This window comes from Ceratosolen solmsi, unplaced genomic scaffold (genome assembly GCF_000503995.2).
Source record: "Ceratosolen solmsi marchali unplaced genomic scaffold, CerSol_1.0 scaffold28, whole genome shotgun sequence".
In the NCBI taxonomy this organism is placed as follows: Eukaryota; Metazoa; Arthropoda; class Insecta; order Hymenoptera; family Agaonidae; genus Ceratosolen; species Ceratosolen solmsi.
Genome location: NW_011948429.1, coordinates 2,333,241 through 2,357,583, shown reverse-complemented (window position 1 = coordinate 2,357,583; position 24,343 = coordinate 2,333,241). Strand labels below are relative to the sequence as shown.

At 35.6% G+C, this 24,343-nt stretch overlaps 1 protein-coding gene across 4 annotated transcripts in view; it reads left to right on the top strand.

Moving 5' to 3' along the window:
- The window catches only part of how (protein held out wings), a 100,593-nt gene that overhangs the window by 40,294 nt on the left and 35,956 nt on the right, over window positions 1-24,343 (top strand). For all 4 annotated transcript variants that reach the window (XR_912931.1, XR_912930.1, XM_011501525.1 and 1 more), the window contains exon 2: window positions 21,628-21,761. Coding sequence is in view for 2 of the 4 variants with exons in the window: in XM_011501525.1 (XP_011499827.1) it covers window positions 21,628-21,761 (134 nt within the window). In the remaining 2 variants the exon portion in view is untranslated. The remainder of the gene's footprint in view (window positions 1-21,627; window positions 21,762-24,343) is intronic.

Below are 24,343 nucleotides of genomic sequence, written 5' to 3'. Positions count from 1 at the left end.
TATCATAACAATTGTCATTAATATACGCGTAATTATTTGCATTTTTTGTCCGAACCTGTAGTTCATACATGGCATTTATATCGAATGCTTATTACTTTGATCCTATGAGAGTCCATTAGTAATAATCTTAATACATATTTGTCTTATCTTTGAGGAGGAATTACTTAATTCTTATTTTTCTTTATGTTACAGGTGTGTTACCAAAGCCCATTTACCGATTTACCCATCAAATGCCCATTGCGCCTATCACTCGCCAGCTTGCAAAATTCCAAAGGCTAATTTTTAAAATTTATTTTACAATGCCAGCATTATAGAATAATATCGATCTAAGATTCGTTAGCTTATGTACACATATGCGTCAAAGAATTTTCTGTCCTTAGTATGTCGCGATAGCGATAAAATAGATGAGAGAAATTGCAAGTCTATGCTGTAGCGTAACACTTGGAAAAGGATGCGCACTTCGGCCAATGGAACAAATGAAAACATTATGAAACATTAGTCGGGCATAATGATTTCTTAGACGTCAAAATTTTTTATGGCTTATTTATATAAGAAGACGGAAAAGTAATAGAATTTCTCCTAATACGATGTACAAGTATTATGTTACGGGAAAGCAAATATTACTTTACGTTAAAGAAACACGCAATTGGAAATCGTGCCATGTTCGCTTTTGCAAATTCATTTCAATCTTCTACAAAAGTTTTTCTCGATTTGTACGTGTATATTAAATACGTAAAATTAAGTGGTTTGAAACTAAAAGAATATTTCTCGCGAATTTATTCTAAGTCTTACTTTTAACATTATTTGTAGCATTATTTGTAGAATATAATTTATCTATGAATAGAATATTAGATAACCATTTATTTTTAATAAACAATATAAGTAGATACTCTCCTCCTCCCCCTCCCACCTTCTCTCTCTCTCTCTCTCTCTCTCTCTCTCTCTCTCTGTAAAATATATACATTGTTAATCTTATATAAATATTGAATTTATTAGTATTAAAAATTCGATAAAATTTTTTTGCGATATTTAAACGTAAAGAAATTAATCTATCTTTTCATTGATAATATCAAAGATATGCATGAAATAATTAGGTTTTATATTTTACTTAAATATTAAATAACGATATAGATTAAATTTCAAGATAAAGGAAAAATATTAAGCACACATTACTAAACTTGATTATGCGTGCAATGCTTTTTCATGTCTCTTTGTGCACAATCGCGTCATTGCAGTTTGTTTAGGCTTATCGTTGAGTTCAAAAAAAATAATCAGTGAAGCTTTGTAGCGCAATGATAAGCCACGCGACGAATATACGTTTTGGAATTTTGAAGATGCAATGTATAAGTAAACAAATTATACATACAAATCATTCAATTCGGTATTTTAAATCATTTCATTGAATTAAACTACTCCAATGGAATTAGGATTTTTTTCACTTATAATACAAGTTCACTATTAAGTTGCGGAATATTTTATTTGAATTAGTTGCATTTTATTTGGGATACAATTTGTTGTTGCTTAATTCAATAATCCGACATATACTCCGCCGATAAAAATTTATTGATTAGAAAAGTATCTCAAAGGAATTTATAATGTTGCAAATTCCAATTGATGTTATTATTATCCAATGATATTATAATTAATTTAATAAAACCTGTTCACTTTGTGAAATAATATTTTTATAATTTGTTTCGAATTAACAGTTAGGTGATCATTTCTTACGAACTGTTTCATAAAGCATATTTCCGAAAATATTTAATTGTCTTATTATTTAAATATGGAATTTTATACGTCATTAATCTTTTTTATCTGCTTCTCTTACTGTGAAAGCACGTAACCGAATAAAAAAAAAGGGACAGAGAGAGAGAGAGAGAGAGAGAGAGAGAGAGAAACGCGTCGCCAAGAGCTACCAAATACGTGTTTTCGAAAGTTTATTCGGCGCGTTCGTATTCGTGTCACCTGAAAATATTTATAGTATAGTATATGGAGAACAAAAGTATTATATATTTTTTTCATCGTAATATACGAATACTTTTTAAAATATCTCTTGATTCTTAACGATATCAAGTTTTTTCTAATAATTCAATTGCACCTCTTCAATATTAAAATTAAGCTGTTAAAAAAATACTGTTCTGTATAGATATAAACTGAATTGTTTCTAATAATAATATATAATAAAATTTAATAATTAAGGAATTTTTGCAATAAACAAACATGTGTTTACAAAGATATTTATATTGAAACATTGAGAGAGACTGTAATAAATATACTAAAATTTATTTAAAAAGTTAACAGAATAATAAAACTATTCGTTAGCAACATTAAAAATCAATTTGGCTACTCGCGTGTCTAAGTATTTTTGACGGTTTTATTTTCGTACCTAAACTTCGCGGTTTGACAGTCAATTGTGCAAATATCTTTCGTCTTCAATTATAATTTTCAGTTTTTACTTACATTTAAAACTAACTCATTTGGTTAGCACGAATTATTAACTTCATACTTGACCTTGCTGTTTTTTTTTTCTTTTTTTTTTTTTTTAAACACATCTTTTACTCATCAATTGTATTCTGCTGGCCAGTGGAATAAAATCAAGTCAACATAGCGTATGCTTCCGTTGGCTAAATTTTTTTTTTTTTTTTTAATTTTTTTTTGTTATTGACCTCGTGCAGTTATATTGTAGGAATAGTATCAACATTCTGAAAGTTTAGAAATATTGTAACTATGAGAAAAATAGCAGATAATAATGAATTTAAATGAAATGAAATGAGAGAATAAGGTAAAGTTTGGATAGAATTAGTACATAATTGATAGGCCTTATGTTGTTGATGATCACGAATTTGTGATTCTGGCTAAAAGTTTAAATAGTGTACGTTTGTACGCTGGGTGACGTCGAGTGTGACTTAGAACAGTAACGTAGATAATAAAAGTCCAATTTAGCCTGAGTTGCGGGGGAATCGTATCGTAAATATAAATGACAAGTTGACATTATAATAAACGAAAATAACTACAGCGTTTCTGTCGCTCAGATAAATCTTGTATTTTAATCTTTGCTTTTTCTTTTTAAGCTCGCAGCATTGATTTGATATTTGATTAGTCATTCTATGCTTCAGAATTAGCATGTAAATAAATAAGATCGTTTGAGAGAGAGAGAGAGAGAGAGAGAGAGAGAGAGAGAGAGAGAGAGAGAGAGAGAGGAAAGTATTTTAGGTCCAACAATTTGATCAATTCATCAACTTAAAATTCATTGAAAATTAAGTTCACTTTTTAATTATATATATATTATATGCACACAATATTGTAACAAAAACAACGAATATTTAATGAGAACGTGCAATATTTAAATATTTTAAGCGTAAAAAAGCCAATTCGCTCTATCTAATCTTTTCGAACTACACATTACATTAGTCATAATACGCAAGAGATCGCGTAAGGTACAAAAAAGGTGTTCATTCGGTATCTGACTCGGCGACACGTAAATTTAAATAACAGAGTGCGTCACTTTAAATAATGAAAATCACGTGTCTCAACGGGCTCACGACGCAAATTTATCATAGCTCGCATGGTTGCACGCAATGGAAAATGCAAAGAATAAGAAGAGATGTCTTTCCTTGTTGGACTGAAGATGACCGAAGGACTATGGTAGGGTACGGAAGAGATAATAATGGTGAGGAGCCAAGGAAACCAGTTAATGATACGGCACTGACTGACGTGCCACACCCGCAGCCACACGCTGGCGACTATCATTACTCATCGAACGGATTCCGGTGGCGACATCGTCGCCGCCCACCCAACCTCACCCCTTTCCAATTCTCTCCCCCTTAGCGCTCTTGCGGCCCGCTGTGCTTGACCACTTCGCCAACCTGGCGAATCGGTATCGAGTGGATTCGGGGAAGTCCATGTTCAATTTCGTACGCTAGGCTTTGCTGTCTCTTGGTTCGCCACTGCTTAATTCAGTGGAACGGTCGAGAAGGATATAAACACATCTACCAACCGTACATACCTGGACGCATTTAAACGACTTTTCTCTCGGTGATTCGTTTTGTGGCTCAGTGTTATTATCCAACGTTATTGCTATGTTTTTGTTGAAATTTGGAGATCTTTAAAGGGCCCTAGAATGGCTGAATTTAAATTTAAATACATACGCAACTTTGTACCATTGGCAATCATACAAAAAAAAAAAAAAAAAAACCGTTCCATGTACAAATAATATATGCTCAAATGGCATGATGAACTCTGCTGGATAGGATACTCTGCTGCTAAATGTTTTTGTACTTTCATAAAAATACAAGTTATATATATATATATACACACACACACACACACACACACACATTTTGGATATTATTTTTAATTAATTTTGATACAGCAAGGTCAGATATATTGAATTTAGATTAAATTAATACGCAAGTCATTATAAGAACTTCCAATCACTGTTATTATTATTTTCTTCGCTCCTTAATGTCGAAAGTCCGTGTATCGAAGTTAAGCATTTTAAATATAATTCAATTGATTTTAATTGAAATGTGTGACGAGCGACAGAAATAAACAATAAATGGCCAGTGAAATTTATAATTATTACATTTTTCTCATATTGGCCAGAAATGTATTTCACGAAATACAATTTTCTGCCGGATGGAGGAAAGTAGTGTCTTATTACATTTGCAAGTAGGAAAGAGAAGCAAACTTTTGCAATAAATCTCGAATATTTATGATTTTTGTTTTATGTCATTCGGTCCTTTTTCCTTCTCTCTAAATTACAATTCCTTTATGCAATTTACATGAAAATTGTGGTATGCAAGTAATATTTACAACGTAGTAAACGCTGTCGTACCGTCAAATCACCAAGCTGACACTTGTCGCTGTGCCTTGGGTCTTACCCCATTGAAAAATCGGTTAAATAATCAGTTTTCAATCATAATTAGCGTTAAAAATCGAGCCCCGATTACAAATGATGACCATCAGAGTGATCCGCCTTGGGCTTTCGTCACTCATTAGCATCGTTGTCCTATACGTCGGCCAAGCTCTAGAGAATAAAATGAAGAAATAAAGGAAGCGAACGAACATCTCACGAATATTGCCGACATTTTACCGACGTGTGTCGAAAGAAAATACACGGAAGAAAAATGCAGTTTAAGATCGAATTAAGAGGATGAAAAAACTGTGAACATATAGCCTTAAATACGACAAGTAGTTGAAATTACGATTAAGATTAATAACAAGTTGTACGCTCGTAATTGTTAAAATGCAGAGGAAATTGTTCTTTTGTATCGACAACAATTTTACTCATTCGGCTGTTGGTCAGTGCTACGCTCGGTTATATTTGTAAAATAAGCTATAAATAGGTTTCCAAAATTTTTGTTTTTTATTTTTGTTCTGATGTTAATTTAGGCCTCACTTTGATAACTCACAATTTTATTAATTTTCTGGTTTTCAAGCTATTAAAGCCAAATGTAATTAATAGCCAAAATATACATACAATGCCGTACATTTCATTTTTTTCCCCGTCAATGTCTAGTAATTTTCGGGTATTGTCTCACTCCGAGGGAGTCGCGGTGTTAGTTGATGTGAAAAAATATCTACAATATCACTAGAACAATTGTGAAAACATGTTAACTAGATTGCCACACACGAAATTTTAAATAACATTCTTGACTGCGTAGTTTCAAATGCGTGAGAATTCAAAAGGTTAAAAAACAAACTAAAACAGCTTGGAAAAAAGAACGTTTTTATAACGTGGAATGTCTTGATAGTTTCTTTTTGTTTGTTTGTTTGTTTTTGTTTCGTTAATGCACGTAGTGTTGTAATTATTTAGACTATGCTTTGAAGTTTTTTTTTTTTTTTTTTTTTTTTTGTATCACCATTACATACTACTTTATCGTACTTAACTGTGACGGTATTTTTTTCATTCAAACTTTGATAAGGCATATAACTTTGGAATAATCAAAAAATTTAAATGTATATTTAACTGTAATATTTGAAACAATATGAATAATTTTTATTAAATATAATGTAAAAAAAAAATAATCATCAGAAGCAAGTAATTAAATTCGTATTCAATTGTTATGGCAAATTGAAGTAAATATAATATAAATAACTATTTATATTTCATAACTGACATGTTTTAAAAAGGAATTATTCATATGAAATCGTCTTCGTGTAAAATGAGAGTTACGGTTATAGATATAACTCGAATTTATTCATAAAAATTTTTTTTTTTCTTAATAAAAATATTGAATTTTTTGATGATATTAACGTACCTTTTACGTAACAAAGTACATTCTTTCTTTTCCCATAAAACAAAATCTTTCACTTTATATTAATAACATAATATTTTAATGTCATTTGAAATTTATGTTAGTTTATTATTTACTTATACTGTATGGAATTAGTATTTTTGGTTAAAGGCAAATTTATATTCGCGCAAATATATCGACAAAATCGATTATTTGATCCATTACATCCTTTTATACACTCACACAAAAATTAATAATAAAAGAAACAATTACTTAGATTTAAGTATGATTTGTAATTTATAAAGCATTCAAGTGAGACAATGGTAACAGTATTAGTAGATGACTTGTGCATTCCATAGAGTGGATACGTGGATATGTGCATATGTCTTGTTTTCTTGCTTTCTATGCCGTTTACGAATCTAATATAATGCAATTCGAATCATTAATTATTTAAAACGATATTAACGTTTTATAATTTATTTATCTTACCGTAGCAATTATTATTGATTTTTGCCAAAAACACAAATATAAAGTATATAGCCTTTGCTACTATGCACATTATCGATTATATTTGTTTTAATCTCCGTGTGCGATGCGCAATAACTTTTACCTTACTTTTACTTTTCAAATAAATTTATCAATTTTAATCAGCCAACTATATAATTTACATTCAAATTTAACAAATAAGTTCCATATAGTTGTTTTTAAATGTATTATACTGATTAGGAGTTATTTACCCTACTTCCTCAAAAGACAATTACAAGATTTCGTGTATTTATGAGCTTGATTGAGATTGCTCTTAAATACTTGATTTAATCTCTATTATTATTTTGGCCGATCAAATGATAAATCCATTATAACATATTAATCAAGCGTTTGACAATTCGTACAATTGAAACTAGCATATTGCAAAGACCATTTTTTTAAAATATAGCGATAATGTATAATTAAGATAAAAAATAAAAAAAAAAATAAAAGAAAAACACTCGATTTCCTTGGAGTGTGAGTTTTAATTGACAGATGTAAATTATCACTCGAATATGCGTAAAAATTCCTCCACATCATTTTTAAGCAATTCGTTGAAACATTTAAAAATAAGAAATCATAAAGATATTTAAACGTTATTGCAGTCGGAGCAATGTATAGTAAGAATCGAAAAGCATACGTGCGTCTTTTGAAAACTGTCGTAATAGTTGTGTGGTGGTGGTTGGTAAGCCACTGAGATAAGGTAAAGTGCCACTCAAGTACACTCGAGCTACATAATATATGAAAATATTGCCAATTTAGTTGGTTTTCTAATTGATTATTTTTGACGATTGGTTATTTTATGTTTATTTTTATCATAAATTATAAGTAGGCATATTACATATACTGGAAATATTCGTAAGATTGTCACAAATAAAAGTTTTAAGTCGTTATGGTTGATGAACAAAAGAATCATGAATAATCGATTAATATTGTAATATGTTATGTGCTATAAGTCTAATCCTTTTCTAAAAAGTATGGATTATTTCTTTAAACACTCGATGCACAAATATTTTTATCATATAAGATGTTGGAACGGACTACTTTTAATTTGTGTTCGTAATAATTTTACAAATCTTATACACAATAAAGTGTATTACAAGTATTTCCGTTACTTATATATTTAGAATTTATTAGAAAATAAGCCAAATGATAGCAGATCTTAAAAAAAAATAATAGCACAAGCTTTTATATATATATATATATATATATATATATCGTGATATATATTTTAATCTACCATTTTCAATCTGTGTTCTAACTTATGTTATTGCATTAAAGAAAATTCAAAAAGATATTCCGCTAAACCGTTAAATCAGTTTGTGTTATATTTATTGAGAAATACATGAATGTATTTTAAAATCCACCTGTTTATACGCAACACCATCATCATCAATAAGTAAATGTTTATTGTTTATAAATGTAAAACAGGTAGATAGACGAGTATTTCCGTCGTTATATCGATACATTATTAATCAGAATTAGATAAATATCCATATCATAAAGATATTATATTTAGATTTATAAAAACGGAGAAATGTTTTCCATTGAATTCAATAAGCCGATTAGACTTTAAGTCTGCCCCTAGTAGAAATAATCATACGTTGTAGGTTGTAGGCTACTTGAAATTAATTAAACTCTACATTAGTTGTATTAGATGTGATGGGAGAGTGGTTGAGGCGTTGAAAGCCAAGCTGAAAATGGACATTTTAATAAAAAATTTATCTTAATTTTCCGATTGTTCCGAATTGCAAATTCCAACAAAGGCTTAGCCATTAATCAATAGAGGATCAATAGGAAAAATAGAGCTATTATTTTACAAATAGCCGACGAAGTAGTTAGTTATCCGACTTTAATGAGAAATTGTTTAACAGCGACTATTATTAACAAAACAAGGTATAGGAATGATTTTGTTATTGATGCTTCGTTGCGTACGGGCTCGTGTTAAATGACTCGAAACGTGGCACGATTTCTGTCGTCTATTCCTGTAGTTATAGCGCAATAAAAACCTTGCATTTTTGCGCGTTCCGTCTCTCATTTTCTAAAAATATTTAACAAATTTCGCTTTCTAGCATAGCCAATGCTCCCCATTGAAACAAGCAATTCGCCTGAGGAACCTTTAATGAATATGTCGCCTGTATTAATATTAATTTAACGGGAGTTCCTCGCTCCATGTTAATTGGTGCTCAAATGCTTGTGAGAAAACCTTTGAAAAAAAAAAAAAAAAAAAAAAAACGAGTTCTGAGAACCACTGAGAAAAGAAAGTACTTGAATCGAGAGTGGCGCGTTTGAATCAAGTGTCGTGACTTGACTTTGCAGCTATATTTGCACGTATCGCACACACTATGCCCTCGTATAGCTTTTCTTCCAGCTTTCCTAAGCGATGATATTGATGTTTGTATCGCCCGCATATACACGCGTTTATTAAAAATATCGCAAACATATTGGAAATTCGCATAAAGGACTGTTGAGCCGCTCGGTAAGCGACGCGAGCTTGACATGGTAGCTCTGGCAATAATCAATTTCTCCCTCTTCGTGTTTACGAATATAACAAGTCGGCTGTTATATGAGATCGAGTGCGCTTAGGCAGCCAGTGAGTATTGAAATAAGATTAGGCTTTTTGAATTTTACGAATTTTTGAAAATAAGATAGGCGTTGTAGAGTCCAGTCGTAAATACTGCTCATTCGCCGAGACGTTTCATTAATTACGATAAACTTCTAAATGCTAAATTATCCGTCGGTATAATTAACATTTCTTGATTTAAGTAGAAATCATTCGCAGATGTTGCACGATTTTTTCACACATAATCAAGCTCGGGACTATATTGCGTAACGTATCGCATTGCTATCGTTGACTTTATAAATAATCTTAGCCAAAATATCTACACCTCCCCTCCCTCTCTCTCTCTCTCTCTCTCTCTCTCTCTCTCTCTCTCTCTCTCTCGCCGGTTGTGGCCCCACTCCGTCCTGCCCTCGTACACACCCGACCGGCGCTTGGTATGCGTACGGCGATAATTTATGCTCGAGCTTATCGCCGTGACAAATTAGGTCCGCGCTCTTTCACGCACTCGCCGATAAGCGCGAAGAAAGTGAAGGAAGGATGCGGGGGCGAAATGCGCGGAGGTGCGTCTTTATGAGCGAGTGCTCGCCGAATACGGCGTCCGAGTACCGTATTGCTGCCGATTCCACTACCTTTTACGGGCCGTACGATACGATGAGGAAAAATCGATGGCAGAGTCGTGTGTGGGGGGGGGGAGGCGCGTCGTGACGGTAGAGGGAGGGAGTGGCGGGGACGCTGCCCCGTGAAGGAGCGACGAGGAGGGGAAAAGGAAAAAGAAAGGAGGAAGAAAAAAAATGAGGAGAGTGGTACGTCGCACGCACATTTTGGACGACGGTGCATTGTCTTTTGACATTTCGTATTTCGCCAGGACTGTTGGGTTATTGCGCCACATGTTGCTTACTTGCCATTGCAAAGGAAATCTTTCCTCCCGACGTCAATCTTCAATTGATTATCCGAAAGAATTCAGAAAAATCATTATACCGAGTAACGGGAGGCCGTTGTTTGCTCTTGTTTGGCAGCATCATTTTATGGAAATCTTATGGATTTTTCATCCTCAATTTGATGTATGTTGTATGTGGTTTGAACATATTATGCTGATTTTATAATCAGTCTATGATTATAATCGTCGGTCGGCCGAGGTAGATGTTGTAAAATCTTGCTTTCATCTTGCCGAACGTGCGTTCTCGTCCATTCTCAATTGATAAACATAATTCCAAGTGTGGATAGTAATAATATCGTGGGTGACATTTTAATAATTGAATAGTTAATTTTTGTAAAATTGCCTGGCATTCGACATATTTGTGCTAGAGAAATAATCAGACGCGTCGGCAAAAATAAGTTGATTCTTGTGAAATCGTTTTGCTGCATCGTGTGCTGACGATAGGCAATTTGAAGAAAATTATATATTCAAAATAACAAAAGCTAATGGACAGTCGGCGCCCTCGTTCTTCAAAACTACTTATGTGTATAGTTAACGCTATAATAATAACAATAACAATAACAATAATAATAATAATAATAATAATAACAATAATATATAATAATTGTTATTATACATTATTATTATAAATTATCATTATAAATTATTATTTTGATTATTTATGGCTACGTTTATTAAAGTAAAATTGAGGTAAAGAAATAAAGATTTGTAAAAGTAAAATTTTTTGTTTTATTGGTATTGTCGAGGTGTGTACACAATTTAGAAATTAACGTTGGCAGCCCATTTCTTTCTTATAGCATAATTTCATCATATTTCATAGACAATTTTTCTAATATATTTATTCATGATGAAAATTGATATAACTGGAAAGCTCGGAGAGCCGAATTAATTAATTCAAGGTGTAATTACGAAAGAGTCGATAGAGAATTTAATTGGCTGCGCAAATCAGTCGATCATTCGAGTGGAAAGTATTAATATCTTGTGGCTTGAAAAGGTATTGCACGAGAGAACATCCATATTGAAAAAGTCTCGAGAGCTATTATTGACACTAGACATTTGAAATTCCTTCAAACTTCAAACATTTAACATTTTAACTCATATTTCAAAATAAATAATTTCTTCAGTATTCGTTTCATTCACGACGCTACGGCAAACATGAATATTTATAAACGCGCGTATAAAGCAAAGATGAAAAAAATGAATTCATACCTCTTTCATCGTCATCGTCATCGTCATCCACATCCTCATCCTCATCCTCATCCTCATCCTCATCCTCATCCTCATCCTCATCATTGTCATCAACTTCTTCAAAAGCAATAGCTATAATTGGTTAATGATTATCCTGGATTGCATAAATTTATGCATAAGAAAGCTCCAACGACCTCCTCCGACAATCCTCCTTCATCTGTTCTAATAATTTCATTTTAATCGCCTCGGCGATACTTTGTTCGTGGAATTACGTTAATACCCGAACGGTGCGTTGGCGCGGGCACCTTTACAAATTCTTTCCTACTCTTGCTTGCTCCAATAGGGCAATCCGCAATTTCAAACGGCTTTCCGATTTACCCGTAATGGCCAATTTTCCAAACCAGCCGGTGCCGCCTCGCCACTTACTTCTCCCCCACCTTCACGCGCAACTACTCGACGTGCCGCAATTTCCCGCCAATTTTCCGGCTCCTTGCCTTCGCCACTTTTTGCCCTCACTGGCTACTGTCGCAAGTCACCGCGGATTTCAGCACGCGATCTGAGAAAAATTTGTCGTAGAAAAATTGACGTGTCGCGAGCCTCGTGCGTAAATGCGAAAATCGAGAGATAAGTCTTGACACTCTAGCTGGAAGCGAGCCAAGTGATACAATGTTAGGTGTTTGCAAAATTAATAAGGCGGCTGCTGATTGCGGAATTACGGTTAATGCTAATTGCCACTGCTCAATTCATTTGAATTATTGGATCTGGTAATGTGGGATGCCGATTCTTACCTTCTCGTTACTATCCATCTATGTGAGAATGGTACATTCATTGTTGGCGAAAAAAATCATTCTGCTGCGCCTCTCCTGAGCTAAGACGCATCGCTAATTCCATTTAGAGACACTTGGCTGCGTGTCTGACTCACTGCGCAAGAATTTTCTCAATCTCGACGAATTAAAAATTATAAATACTAGAAGAGGTGCGGACCGTGTGTAACGTGACGTCATTTTTTTTTTCTTTCTTCTTTTTTTTTTCTTTTTTCCTTTTTTTTTCTTTCTTCCTTTTTTTTTTAAAGCGTTTTAGGAAGTATATAGGGCACACTTTTTAAAGGCTTATTCGCGAGCACTGTTTAATGACTCGAGTCAAGTAATAATCCAATTACGCGACGTTTTTCATATTAATTGACGCGATAATACCTGTCTCTCGTTAATACGCACAGCTTGTGAAGGGGATTGGTGATTGGGGTGTGGGGGTGGGGTGGGGGGGGGGGGGGGTGGGGGGGGGGGGGGGGGGGGGGGGGGGGGGGGGGCTGGATAAATTTACGTCAATAACGAATGGAGAAAGACCGGAGAAAGTTCACGTTCGAGCTCCGAGTCGGCACAGAGATTTGCAGCAGCACGACGTTGATGATAAAGTAAGCAATTCACAGGAAATCGATATCTTCCTTTCGATGTCGAGCCAAAGAAAAATGATCGAACGTAAAATACAACTTTTATGCGCGCAATGTCAGCTTTAAGATTAAGTGGCAGAGATAGACGAAGTCTTGTAAAGTTGATACACGATCATTTCATATTGTTACTGAGAAATAAAAAATTAAATTAGAATGAGGGGGGTGGGCGGGATGATAGTATGCGAGATTACCGACTATTCGATTAATGAGAGAATTATATTCTAAGCGAGTGGTGTAGTTAGTTCTGTGTAAGTTGCGTTATGTAGATTATATGAAGTATAAATTGCGCATTAAATAGGTATTCAATAAAACTGCGCACTCTCGAGTATTGTTAAATTCGAATATTACGGAAATTTTGTCATTTACATGTCGAGGTTTCGACAAGAAAAAAGCCTATGAGGCAGCCCATAAAGCTTTGCGTATCATTCAAGGATAACGATAAAGAGTCATAAATCTTAGGCTAGAAGAAATCGAGCGAGTCCGGGGATAATGCCAGCATCTCCGATAATCTACGAGTCCGTCCATAATTGATAGAGCGGGCTGCTATAGCTTTCGCTAGACATATATTTCTCTTGTACTACATAAGACATAGGCTGAATCATTTTCAAATATTTTATTTTTCTATTGAGCAAACAAGCGGCTTTGTGCATTTTACGACTGACTCTGTCTCGCACATTCAACCAATGTCCATGTGCACTTAGCTTAGAAGATGAACCGCAACGAGTCATCGCTCGCGGTTAGTTGCTTCCTTTTGATTTCATAACGCGCAAGACACATACATGTGACATTATAAAGATATTTTATCGGAATAACGCGTGCATAAGTATTGCATCATTATTTCAGTGCGGTCATTAAATTTGATCGGTCCAATTCGTTTAATAAATACGTACCGTTAAAGCATCAATTAATTCATTTCATTTATAAAGTACGTTGTCAACTTTTGAATACTTTTATTTTTGAATACATTATGATGGAAGCTCATTAACTTCTTATAATTTTATTTATTTAATTACACAAAGTGCATCAAGTATGGCAATATGTTATAGTAATTTACGAATCATACATATTTATATATGGCTTTCTTCTTATTCAAATATAACTGTCACTTAAAAATAATGGGAGCTTAATTAGTTTTTCGAGCAAACGTTTTATGTTTTTTTATTATAAAAAAAAAAAAAAAAAAAAAAAAAAAAAAATGTAATGACTGGTATCATTTTTTTTTTTTAGATACTTCGTTAATTTACGTATTTATAAAGGAAATTAAAAATAATTCAGTGGCAGTCAAAGGGGAGGAAGGCATGTATAATAATAATAAACATATTTATTGAAATGTGCCCTACGTATAGGAATGTATTTTGCGACTTGGTAAATTAAAATTCACTAACATGCAGTTATCAAGAATATAATTTCGCTAATTATGATAATAGCTTTGCAACAAATATGTATGTCATCGATGCACTACCAATGCCACGTAAAAGGTAACAACAAACATTCATGGACGATGCATTCTTAAAATGACGCACTCAATAACATTCATAGGCAAATACAATGGTTTAGCGAAAAGAAAGTGCGAATGTACGGCCGCGTGTGTAAATTAGCATATTTATTTTGGAAGGTACAACGTACCATCGTCGAAAACAAAGTGAATAGAAGCACATGTACGAAGGAATGGAAATTTAAAGCTTTATTGTTCGTGCGGACGTTATATAAAAAATTTCGCTCACAAATACACGCCATATATATATAGATATATCTATATATATATATATGCATTTATGTATGGGGGAGGGGGAGGGGAGGCGATGGGGTGGGTGGGGGGGGGGAGTTATTGGGAAGGAAATTGAAAATGGGAGTAGGTGAGAAATTGCCATGGGAGTCATCGTCCAAGTCTCTCGGCCGACGAGGTCAGGTACAAGACGCGATAATGCGTGCCGTGAAAGTGGGCCAGTGCGAGGAGGGAGCGTTAACCTTTGAGAGGGGGAGGGGCCGTTAGGAGGCCAGCGCGAAATAGCCGTGAGACGAAGGAGGTAGGTCCGCTTTATGGGCTGGCAGTCATCTCGAGTTGAATTCGAAACTGCGCAAGAGGTCGACGACGATGTCGCGAGGACGCAGCTGCTGTTGCCTCTGCTGCTGTTGTTGTTGTTGTTGTTGTTGTTGTTACAGTCCTCGTTCTCCTCGTTGTCGCTGCTGTCCATTGTTGTTCTTTCCTGGAGTAGCTGGCCGTGGAATACTTTGGCTGGCGAGTCCGAATCTCCTTACTGATGAATTGTAAATAGTGGTCGTTGGCTAAAAGCCGTGGAAATAGAAAATTCCTTACGGAATAAGAAAGCGAACTTCCAAGGAAAAACCGAGCGCGTTTGATCGAGTCTTTAGAGAAACGAATTTAGCGCAAACGGTCCCCAAGGTATAACGCGTGTTTGGAAAGACTTTGGCAAATGGCGATTTAACGATAAAGTACTGTAAAACGCGTATACGCGAGATGTGCATTACGAATAAAGAAAAGTAATAATAATAATAATAATAATAATAATAATAATAATAATAGCAACAACAACAACAGCAACAACAACAACAACAACAACAACAACAACAACAACAACAACAACAACAACAACAACAACAACAACAACAACAACAACAACAACAACAACAACAACAATATCAATCAGTAATAAACGTCGAATGTATGTAAAGGACGGTAGATTATGGTTGAGACCAGTCGTGTAACGGTACTCGGTTAACTGAAGAATCGGGAATTATTAATTGCTTCCTTAGCATCGTTCGATAATTAAATTAAAACAGGTTCTTCGACTGAACGATTTCAGTTATGATACGCCAATGTGACACTGGGCGTATTGCAACATGTATTTAATGCAGTCGATTAAGTAAAGTGAGAATCACTTGCGATAATACACTTGGGTTAGCTTTTATCTATATTTGTAAGTAGATGTGTATTGTACGGGAATGTTGCTGCGTTACGTTTCTGGGAAGCTACGTTATCGGGAAAAATTGGATTGGAAGTTGCGAGGGTGGAAGGTATCAGCTATCGCTCGTGGGATGATGAAATTTGTCGGTGCTTACATTTATTAGGGAATTAACCTACTTAGATTTTGGGCAGCAACGAACGAACGAAGAACGAGCCAACACGAATTAGCAATGCCTCTGTGTTAAGACATTGATTTTTATGCGTTTTACGAAAATATGTCACGATGACTGATTTCTTTTACGTTTCAAAGGCTTAAGTCTAACGTCATTACGTCACATTTTAAAGTGCACCTTCATTTCTCACCAAAGTGGTTTTACCTGCTATATTGTATTATAACATTTACTTAAGTAATTAACTGTTTTTGTTCGTTAAGTTGAATTATCGAATAATTAAAGTTTTCACTAGCTGCAATTACTGGCCATTAATGACTCCTAATGGGCGTAAAAAATTCGGTTGAGAAAATTAAATAATATTGATAATCATTTGTGCTAATGTTTATTTAACTAGTGCTTCACTGATAACAAACGCGCACTTGGCTATAGTCGTTTCTGCTTAATATTCTTACTTTAGATTTCTTTGCTCTCAATAATTTTGTGCTCATAATAATATAAGAAGTCTAATTGGTATTAAAAGAGCAAATGTAAAGGTCGTGTTTAATATTCGAATAGTAAATCTATTATCTTGAATAATAAAGATTTTCAAATTCCTTACGCGGCATTAATAGAATAATTTAATAATAGCTACCGACTACATGTCTTATATGAAATATTTTCCAGCCAATATAATTTTCTCTGAAAAGTGTTTCTGTAAGAAACGTTTATAAATTACAACGTTGCCGAGAATTTAATTAGTTTATCTTACCGAACGTCATAACATGAGCTCTGTGATATATATATTCTTTTAACCGTCTTATTATAAAGATAGCAATGTTATTGCACTGATTACTACAATTTTGCTGGCTGAGTATTTAGACAAAATAAAAAAAAAAAATAAAATAAAAATGAATTTAAACGCAATTTATGCGAAATCGACCAATCGTAACCAATGCGTATATTATGTAATTCAAACGTGTAATATTTTTTTGTAAATTAAATGCACCGTTTGGTTAAAATTCTTCAAATTTTTTATGCGTTCTCCTGCGGGCGAGACATAGCAAATGAAAAAACAATGAAGAAAAAAAAAACAATAATTAATTTAAAAATGCATGACATTAAAAAATGATTGCAAAAAGCAAGGTAGAATTGATAATTAGTGTTTTATAGCTTCAAGACTATGTATTAGCATGTAAAGTGTAATGAAGAGTAATTGAAAAACTCGTGCAAGCCAATGTGATTAGGACTAAAAAAATACAATGTTTGCACTCGATGTGCAGCTAAAAATGCTCTATGTAACGTAGATAAGCGCCTAGGATTAAGTCGATAAGTGCCGGTATTATGAACAAAAGCGTTTAATTAAATGTAATTATTGAGCTCGTCGAGCCAGTGGAAGAAATAATTAAGCGGCTCCTCGACGACACGCACCTCTAACGATATTCAAATATACCATTACACACACCCCCCCCCTCCCCACCTTCGAGCCATCATCAATTAATCGTGGGACCAATTTCATGGGCGCAATCCAAAAAAAGACGCGCGCACCTGTTGATTCCCGCGATGAAATAGTAATAGTTGCATAATGGTCAGGTGGCGGTGGCGGCGGGGGGGGGGGTGCGTTAATTTTGGTATGGCTTGTAAAGCTGTCATCGACCTTATGGCGCGTTGCTCCCTTTAACGGAGTCTATATCTAGATTGAGCGTAAACACGTGAGAGAGAGAGAGAGAGAGAGAGAGAGAAGGTAGGAAGGAAATGCGGCGGCCCTTTGATTCATTAGCGCCACGAAAGTGCTTGGAGCGTTGGATCGAAGAGCCTTGTCTAATTGCCGACACGCCCCGTGAAATGTGCCCATTTTGGTGAAAAGCTGGCACACCGTGGGTGCGATTTATGATTGACGCGTCGATTCGACCGACCAACGAGCGTGCGTTTCCATTAATACGCGTGTATATCGACGGAAGAATGTGGGATATTACGGGGCGACCGTATCCCCGGGTTTCTATGGCTATTTCGAAAACGACGATATTACGTGTTGTAAAGGATAATAATAGATAATCGTGTACATTGTCACTTTCTCCTTTCTTATCGAATCTTTAAAGAGAACGCGTCCTCGTAATTCCTTAACGTGCCTGCAATTCTCACCAAAGTACCGGTATCGAGGAAAATCTTTGCTAATGTCATAAAGTTGAATAATAAAGGATTTGGAGTCAATGTTACTCGAACGCTCGGATAAAACTATCCTATGCCCTCGTATTCTTCTAAATTTTAAATCTCGTTTTCGCTTTTCCACGATCCTCTAGTATAAATTATTATTTTATACTTTTTCCCAAAGTACCGGTATCGAGGAAAATCTTTGCTAATGTCATAAAGTTGAATAATAAAGGATTTGGAGTCAATGTTACTCGAACGCTCGGATAAAACTATCCTATGCCCTCGTATTCTTCTAAATTTTAAATCTCGTTTTCGCTTTTCCACGATCCTCTAGTATAAATTATTATTTTATACTTTTTTCATCCCCCCCCCTCCCCTCCCCCCGTATGTCTTGAAACGGAGTAGTAACTAATCCCGCCTCCCCCCGCCCACCCCACTTGCCATCTGGATAAAAAAATGTCTTCTGTATTTCGCTGTATTTCGTTTGCCGGTATGGAAAAGCAACGAAGGTCTGTCTATTGAATGGCGCAATGCGTACAACAAGTACTGGAGGCTTGGCTCGATGTACGCAATGCGCGAGTAAGGAAGACGGCGACTTGCAGCTAGAGGAATTATATGGAGCTTTCCATTATGCGCTGCCCAAGCCACGCCCAGTTCAAGTCTTTTGAATCTACGTAGTTGTAAGAGTTTAAGCGGCCGACTGTGCGTGCACCGGCGTTCCTAGTACTTTCGTCGCTTTGTCTCCTCTCTCGCTTCCTCTTCGCAAAGTCCCTCTTTGGCGCCCTGCGCAATCCTCTCGAGTATTGGCCCGCGGAAGCGGTGCGCGCCAATGGAAAATGAAGGAGAAAGGAGCCATTACGTTACTTTTAAATAGTAAAGTCTGTTGGTTTATGTAGTGAGGGAGGTAAAGAGAGAGAGAGAGAGAGAGAGAGAGAGAGAGAGAGAGTGAGTGAGAGTGAGAGAGGGGGGGGATACCATGGGTATTGTTAAAAATTCCAAAACTATGCGTTTATTAATGGAGCTTTCAAGTTGAAAGTATTACGTTTCTAAGAGGCTAATTGAAACGCTGGTTTTAATAATAGAAATGGAGAAATGTCTTATGACGCTTAGGCTTAAACGTTTCTTAGACCGTAAATACGTAAGAGGAATAATAAAAGAATAAAAAAATAAAGTAGAAAGCGTAATTGTGACGATAAATGGTGTATGCTTATTCGGGAAAAAATTAAAAGCTACTTGGAGCCACGTGAAAGATATTATATGTTACAGTATTGGTTGGCGTATTTCATTTTGATCGATAATTCGAGTGCGATCAATCGGACTCAAATCAGCCGTTGTTGATCGATTAAGATGAAAAAAATTTGACTTTTACCAGCGATTTTCTTCGTTGACAATAAGTCAATCATACGGAACAAACTTGAAAAGACAATTTACGTAAAGTACTTTCTATTTTCCCTTGAGTATCGTTGGCCACGGACAATTACCCAACACTCGTGTAAATGCCAATAACTGAGGACTTTTTCTCTGTAAATTTCAAGATTTTTTATTATTATTTACGTCGAGATGTACTGGATGGCAATAGAAGCCGAGGATAAAAACCGGATATAGCCGAGATCGTTTAAGGAGAGGAAGGAGGATTTTTGGAAATCTTGTTAATCTGGCTAACACTTATCATAAAATTATCTGTACATTGTAATTTATATATTTGTTTAAACACGAAAAGAAAAATGATGGCTAATATTTCTTATAAAATAAAAGAGCTGCTGTAGCCGATTATGTTTGAGCATATAATTCACTCACGATGTAAGCTGACTGACATAAGTATAAGTACGATTTTAAAGTTATAGCATTGCAATATTTCCATCATTATAAAGGAACAAAAAACTTTCTTTCATCGAGATTTACTCCTCTCTCTCTCTCTCTCTCTCTCTCTCTCTCGCTCCGTCTCTCTCAATCGCTCCGTCTCTCGTATATTTAAATAAAGTTAGACGAGAATATGTGTTGTACGAAACGGATAAAAAAAACGAGCTACGATAGCGTGTACGTAATTCTTGAAAGAACCTTTGAAAAATGCTTTTATAAAAGCAAATTAATCGATTTTTTACGCTTTTTGCGTATCTGGCTGTACGCGCACGTACGCGTATTAGAATTTTTACGTGATTTTCTCAGGTTATTCTAAGAACGTATAAACTTTGAATGGCGATATAAAAGAGTTTTTCCATTAGTAGGCTACGATCAATTACGCGAGCGACGTAACTGTACATGAAATAACATCGTTAAATATCGAACAAATTCCCTCCCATACAAAAGGAGCACCTACGTCTAATTTATTTATCGCATAATTTTACATAAGCCAATATGATACTAATAGAAAAAAAAAGAAAAAGAAAAAAAAACTCATCAAATATTCATTTGATTATTTTAACAATTTAAGTACGTAAACACGATGATGATCGCTAAATTGAATATGTTAATCAAGTCGACGTCTCGTACAAAATAAGACAACAACCTCGACTTGGCATCTTGCACGGGCCTCGAAGATTAGCAGAACTCATTACTGGATAATAACGACACAAGCCACCCACTATTAATGCCCTCCACTGGGACAGATTAACCCGGGTGGTTACCGGCGATTGGAATTCGTCACTCTCTCGTTAAAATTAAATCATTCGGTATGGGCGTTGGAGGTAGAGGGGCCGAGCCCCACCCTTCACCATCACCTCCTCCCTTGGGCGGCCAGCGATGAAATTTCACGGACCATAAATCGCGAGTTTTTCCGCGGGCGATCATCTAAGGCGCGGCGGCCGCCGCGAGCTAGGCAATTCTCCCGTGTACTGTGTCAAGGCCGACGATTGCTCATAATAGTGGGAGGATGATGGGCGGGCGCTCCTTCTCTAGGGCGAGGCGATTGCATTTTGCAGCACTTTTGCGAAAGGCTCCACTTTATTTATTTATGCGCTGGAGTTGCGTTTGCTTAGCGCGCGGTGCCGGGGACGACGGAGCCTTCGACGGCCGGGACCCCGTGGTACCAACCCAGACGTCCCGGGGTGACACACCGCGGACACATCGGGGCAGCGTGACGTCAATTACCGCGAGAGCGTCATTAGACGCAATGCCATTCGCCACTCGCAAAACCAGCTCGCTTTTAAAATCCGTGTAATTAAACGCGCAGCTCTTTTTTTTATTGTCCCAAGTAAACTATATGCATATAACGCATCTATGAAATTGCTTTGCTAAATTTGAATCATCGTGGTACATTGGGAATTTTAATTATCTCCTACGTCGTAAAATTTTCAAAGTGAATAAAACATTTATTGTACAATGCGATAATTATAGACACATCCTGTCAACGCAATTTCTTGCTTATAGATATAAGAGAGAGAGAGAGAGAGAGAGAGAGAGAGAGAGAGAGAGAGAGAGAGAGAGAGAGAGAGAGAGGTGTGCTATTGTAGCCTGCTATAATTGAGTTTTGCCGTCATATAAATATCGTTTGTCCTTTGCCTTTCAGAAATTGCTAAAGTCCGAGCGAGTCTCTTTCAAATCAATGGCGTGAAAAAGGATCCACTCATTCTCCCGGAGGCAGAGGGCGAAGTCACAACACTCACAGAAAAAGTTTATGTACCTGTTAAAGAGCATCCTGACGTAAGTATTTTATTTATAAAATTAAGCGTATTGTAAGGACAAATTTAATTAATGGGTATCGGTCGAATAGTTTGTGCAAGATTTTGTTAATTGCTTGAACATATTCGAAATCGGTAGGAATAGAATTTTCACTTGTTTTGAAAAGTACATTTGGAAACGAACATTTATTTACGTATTCGATTGAATAATGGAACGAGGGAGATTTTATTCTAAAATTGATTCACGTATTATTTTATTCGCGAATTAGAAATTTCCGCTGTATAATTTATGTCAACAATAAAGGGCCATTTTAGTAGATTTATCACTTTTAATGAATATTGTATTGTATATTGGTAAGAATTTAATGTCGATTACGAGCGATTGCGAGTAAGTACACTTTAGATTTGATAACAAAATTAATGCTTTCAGTTTTATTCTAAGGTATCATATTTAATTTTATGGGTGCTTATATTCTTATCAATCAACAATCATTGTTAATTATGTCCGTCTAGCTTGTAAATAAAGAAATAATAATACAAATTAAAAATTATATTTCTTGTTAAATGAAATGTGAAACTTAACATCTGGATTATAAGTTTCTTTGTTGAGTATATTAAAAAGTTAAAATCTAAATCGACTAGTACACTAACAATACAAATAAAAAAAACAATAATAATAATAGTAACAATAATAAAATTTAATAAAATGAGAAAATAAGTCGCAAATAAAGTGTCATGGTGGATTTGATTACTTTAATAATCAAATTAATTACTATATAGAATAAAAAATATATTATATGCAATTATTATAAAAGATAGGAAATTTGCATATTTCGCATTTTTTAAATTTGCAATGGGTGTGGAAGGAAGGCGAAGCGTTGAATAATAATATATCCAAGATGGTTGAAAGGAAAAGCCCATGGAAGAAAGAAGATTGGTCGCGGGTTTATAAATTTTCTCAAATCACTGAAAGAATGTATTCGTAGAGGTTACCAATTAAGGAGTGAGCATCTCTCTCTCTCTCTCTCTCTCTCTCTCTCTCTCTTCCTCTCTCTTCCTCTCTCTATCTCTATATGAGCGTTATGATGAGGAGAGATGGGTGGAGTCGCGAAAAAAGGCAAGATAATATTAAATAGTTAATGACAAATGTGGAGCGAGTTATAACGAAGCTTACGACGTTAGTTTAAAATTCTTACGAGTCCTTGGTTTGATTATCGTGGCATAAAATCGAATTTGATATTCCACTAAATGATTATTATTATTTATCATTCACTTTAGATTCGAGGCGTATGGAGGGAAAAATTAAATGACGCTCGCGCATCTCTTGCTCACGAATATAATTACGGCGCGCATGATAAATATCCTACAATATTGTAAATCCAGGGGCAATTAAATATAAAGTATGACTAATGTACCCGTCATAATCCATCTGTCAATTCGAGGCTATGCGAAATAATTTACAATTTCGCCTAGAATGTCCGTCAAAAAACTTTAATGTATCGTTGGTAATTATTACACACGCGATGGGATTTGCCTCTATCCAGGTATTACTGCCGTATGTTTCGTTCCAAGAGGTCATACGCTCTGACCCATTTTCCGTAACTACAATTTAGTAATGCCTAATAATAATAATAATAATAATAATAATAATAATAATAATAATAAGAAGAAGAAGAAGAAGAAGAAGAAGAAGAATATGATGAAAATGATGACGATGATGATGATGAAGAATATGAGTGAGATGACAAATACGAGGACGCTCGCACACCATTACCATCACAATGAGGAGATTCTTTACAATACCACGTTAAAACTCTAAATTAAACAAGCCAACAAAACAATGTAGGCGCAATTCAGCCTACCTCGCCTGTCTTATCCGAATCTTGACATACCGACGACCGCGCCTCGAAGCGCACATCGTGCGACACCTGTCTTATCCAAATCGAGATATATGGACGTCGCGCCTTCCGTCCACACAATCTACCCGACAAACCCCACGAATAATAGGATTGACGAACAGACAGGAAGATAGATAGGAGAGGGCCGACGGGGCTACTAGAAAGAAGGATAAACGGTGGCGCGGGATGAAGGCGGTCGACGGACATGTCAGCCGTTATTTCTGTACCGCGCCGGGAATAGAAACTCTCTCGCGCGTAGGGAGAGATACGCGCCCCTATTGCCGACTTTACGCTCTCTTTCTCGCGCCAACATCTCGCCACGATATCTTCTTTTCAATATAATTCCTCCACCGCTACCGCCACCGCCACCTCCACCGTCACCGCCAGCCTCGGCGTCAGCGCTGCCCCATCCTGCCTCATTCAGCGATGGTTTATAATTATACGGGTGATGCGCGTGCATCGCGAGGGCCTATGACGTTGTTTTGTTAGGAGCGATGATTCGTATTACGAATTGAGCGCTAATACACGAATATTAGCCGTAATGTTGCATTACGGTTAGTAAGGTTACCCTCGTAATTGTGGCGAATCCAGGGCGTCGCCTAGGACGTTGCTTAGGCTCGCAGGACGGAAGCAAGGAAGAGCAGCAGCTGCTTCGAAATGTCGTTCCATTATTCAACCTATAAATATAATAGGCGCTTCTACGTAA